Source organism: Arachis ipaensis, chromosome B01, assembly GCF_000816755.2.
Source record: "Arachis ipaensis cultivar K30076 chromosome B01, Araip1.1, whole genome shotgun sequence".
In the NCBI taxonomy this organism is placed as follows: Eukaryota; Viridiplantae; Streptophyta; class Magnoliopsida; order Fabales; family Fabaceae; genus Arachis; species Arachis ipaensis.
In genome coordinates, this window is record NC_029785.2 from 66,261,006 (window position 1) to 66,264,671 (window position 3,666).

Sequence of the window (3,666 nt, forward strand, 5' to 3'; positions counted from 1 at the left end):
ATGTTTTCAAAATATAAATTTTACTTATTTAAATATTAAGAAAATGCTAAATGAATAAATTAAAACTGCCTATTATTATTATTCTGTCAATAATACCATAGTAGCTATGGGATCTCTCGATTACAATGATGATTGAAACTTTTTTAAAAAATCTGATGATCCACCACTTGAAAGTCATATATTCCTCAAATAAAAGTTGTGGACTTATGGAGATTCTGCATGGGACAGGACATTACAAGTTGAGTTTGTGATAACTTTTATTCATTGGCTGGTTTTAATATTAGTCACACTACTTTGGCGGTGATCTCCAACTTTTATATTATTTTCCTCATAGATTTTATTTGTCTGCATCGGTCACGGTTATGATATATATTCCGATTTGTTCACCAATTTGTCTTGGTCTCATGGAATCAATTCAGTGAATAGGATTCCCAATCAGTTAGAGGAAACATGAATAAATAAACATGGAACTTTAACTTTTTTCGGTGGATAAAGAATAATCTGAACCTTGAAGGACCAAGTTATAAAAAAATGTATGGGTTGGTTCATAAATAAAGTAGAATAACGATTGAGAGAAATTTAAAAAAATTTTAGAATTTTTTATTACAAGAAAGTACCAATGGCGCGTCATGGTGGAGGAGATCTGCACGGTATCATCGCCGCGTCGTCTTCCCCGACAAGTTCTCCTCTTGTTCTGCTTTTGCTCCAGCGGATGTGAAGCACTCGGAGCACAGTTTGGGCGCAGATTCAGTGTCACTGACTGAGGAGATCTGAGAGAAGAGCAAAACAGAGAGATTCAGAGAGGAGAGAGAACTCGCCTCGCCATCGTCCTGCCGTTGCCACCGCAGTTCATCGCTTCCTCGAGTGCCGCCTCCATATTCTCGTCTTCAAGTCCGGCATGGCCAAGTTCATGCATCAGTGCATATTAGGTCTTTTTACATCTTTTCACATTTTTCCTCAATTTAGGGTTTTTAAATTCCTAATTTTCTATCACTCATGTTTCTTTGTTTTTTTGTGCTTACTTTAAAGTTTAGAATCTAATTTCTTAAACATTCAAGTAGCTCAAAATTTTAGTCTGATCTCTTTGTTGGTTTCTAGGCTTTTGATAAATTATTTATGTATCTAACTTGGTTCAAATGATTGTAGATGAAGGATGATTTCAAGAAGTGACATAAATTTTACTGTGAACAGCTTTTTCACAGGCCAGAGAGGAGGTTCATTGAGCTGGAGGCTCTGGAGAAAATTATACAGAAAAGAATATTGTCAGTACTGAAAATTTCAGTGGAGGCTCTGTTGGATATAGTATGTAGTCTTGGGAGTTTGTTGTAAAATTTTTATCACAGATAATGTTTAAATCTCCTTATTTGGAAAAAGAAGTGGAGATTGAATGTTGAAGTTTTGGCATTTAGCCCATGAGTGAGCAACTGTGGCTTGTAAATGAGAAGTTCTAATTTAATATTTGTCGTTAATTTCCTTTTACTGTTCAAGGGGAAACACTCAGATTGTTTCAGAATTTTCATCGAAACTTGATTGGCTGAATACAGCTCCACTACAATTTCGCAGGGTACCTTTCTTCAGCTTGTGTTATAATCCGAATAAAATATTTGCAATAACTCATTGGATTGTGGTTCTATCTTTTGACAGGATCTAAAAGGAAAAGTTGTTGTCTTAGATTTCTGGACTTATTGTTGTATAAACTGTATGCATGTCTTACCAGGCCTAGAGTTTTTGGAGAAGAAATACAAAGATATGCCGGTAATTTATTTTAAATTTCATTTTTCTATATTTTGGATATAAAATGTTGCATTTGTGTTTCTGCTTTATAAAATTTTTCTAGACTAATTTAAAAGCACTTCATGATATGAGCTTAAAATTTTCTCTGTTTGTTCAGTTTTCTTCTGCATGAAGGTGGCCAGTCATTATTGACATTGAAAACATGAGGTTATAATTTTATGTATGCTTTATATATCCAGTTCATTGTTGTAGGTGTTCATTCTGCGAAGTTTGATAATGAGAAAGATTCTGAAGCCATTCGTAATGCAGTTCTACGCTATGATATCATTCATCCGGTACGACAAAAGTTGGAATTCAATTAGTATTTCAAAGTCCATATTCTTTTACTTGAAATTTAACATTTTTAAATATTATCAGGTCTTTATCCTCTTCTGCTTATGAAGAACTGATATATCATGGTTATTCTGCTCCTATTTTGTTTTATTGTTGCACTACTGTTAATTTTAATGCTTTAGGACTCCTGAACACATGATTAACAAAACTTGTTCTATCAAATTTCTATTTTGACTCATTTGTAGGTTGTGAATGATAGTGACATGTATCTTTGGCGCAAGTTAGGCATAAATTCATGGCCAACATTTGCTGTCGTTGGCCCCAATAGTAAGCTCCTAGCACAACTTGCTGGAGAAGGTCACAAGAAGGTACTGATTCAAATTGATATGTTGAATTAATGAAATATAATTTTGAGATATACTGATACTTGTAGTCATTCTTGTTATAGCTATTAAGCTTATTACAGTGTGGTGATTTAAAAAAGTTTTACATTGTTCCTGTTTTGGAAAGGATCTTGATGATTTTGTGGAGGCAGCACTAATGTTAGCAATTGATATCCTCAACAACATGTTTTTTATTTCTATCTCTATCTCTGTTTCTCTCTCTCTCCCTTAACTTCAAATTAAACCTCAAATCCCAAAATGTATTCAGGTGGTTACTGACCTTGATGGGAACTTCATTGTACAAATTGGTAGTAGTTGGGAGCAAGGTCTGCAGGATGATTCATTTTATGATGTCACCTTTAACAAATTGGTGATAGTACTTGAAATTTAATGGAGATATAGAGGAGACAGAGGATTCGATAAGCTAATCAATCTTGCTATTCTTTTTTTTATTAATCAAACTAGTATTTTGTGGATTATGTTGGTATATAAATTTTTAGGAATTTCGTTACCTGATATACTCATTCTGTTCAAACAAGAGACTATAGTTTTTGATACGCTATTACTATTAAGGGTGAGTTTATGTTTGGCAACTTTTTTTCTCTGAACGTAGACATAATTTTATATTCTAAAAGTGCGTTCACTTGACGCATATGAAACTGTAGCTTTTACGCACTTAACGTGTGTTTAGGTTTGTTACTGGTTATTATTGGTTTTAATAATTTTCTCCATAATTTTTTTATCATTTTTAATACTTTCTTTTATATTTGATTTTTTATTTAAATTTTTTATTATAATTTTGTAAATAGTTCGTAAAAAAAAAACAATTTTTTCAAAAAAACCAATCTTTAAATAGTTGGTCTAACTAAATCATAGTGAACCGGTCTACAAATTCATTAAATTTTGGGTCAAACTTAGAATTTCTAACACTTGTTATACAGATGCAATCCTATCCATTGAATTAGCGTCTTTTTACTTGATCCATCAAGGTCAGAAAAATACTTTTCCCACCAAAGACAAAGCCAATAAACATATCTATACATCTCACATATACATTCTTTTATTAATTTTGATTCCTGAAGGCCACACATCCAAATATACCGAATTTAGATTCTCATTCAATTTATAAATTCTTATTGAGTTTTATTATTTTAATTTAAAAAAAAAATTAATTTTTTTATTAATTCTTTTATTTAAAAAAAATAATTTCCAAATA

The 3,666-nt window shown here is 31.9% G+C and overlaps 1 protein-coding gene across 10 annotated transcripts; it reads left to right on the forward strand.

Annotated features, from left to right (window-relative positions):
- Nucleotides 400–3,039, forward strand: LOC107631151 (NHL repeat-containing protein 2-like). 10 transcript variants are annotated; one of them, XM_021122175.1, is made up of 6 exons: nucleotides 400–929; nucleotides 1,147–1,564; nucleotides 1,645–1,827; nucleotides 1,873–2,069; nucleotides 2,313–2,435; nucleotides 2,719–3,039. In XM_021122175.1, the coding sequence occupies exons 4-6, from the start codon at nucleotides 1,953–1,955 to the stop codon at nucleotides 2,839–2,841; spliced, it is 363 nt and encodes a 120-aa protein (XP_020977834.1). In that variant the 5' UTR covers nucleotides 400–929; nucleotides 1,147–1,564; nucleotides 1,645–1,827; nucleotides 1,873–1,952; the 3' UTR covers nucleotides 2,842–3,039. The 10 variants fall into 10 exon arrangements, 6 of the variants coding, with proteins under 6 accessions (XP_020977834.1, XP_016189996.1, XP_020977815.1 ...); XM_021122156.1 differs by having other exon boundaries at nucleotides 403–929; nucleotides 1,645–1,755; nucleotides 1,974–2,069; XM_021122166.1 differs by having other exon boundaries at nucleotides 403–929; nucleotides 1,192–1,564; nucleotides 1,645–1,755; nucleotides 1,974–2,069.

Excerpts from the sequence above, each read along its gene's own strand:
- LOC107631151 (XM_021122156.1), top strand. The coding sequence starts at position 1,702 with ATGCATGTCTTACCAGGCCTAGAGTTTTTGGAGAAGAAATACAAAGAT. Across the intron at positions 1,756-1,973 it reads AGAAATACAAAGATATGCCG|TTCATTGTTGTAGGTGTTCA; the intron begins GTAATTTATTTT and ends TTATATATCCAG. Across the intron at positions 2,436-2,718 it reads CTGGAGAAGGTCACAAGAAG|GTGGTTACTGACCTTGATGG; the intron begins GTACTGATTCAA and ends AAATGTATTCAG.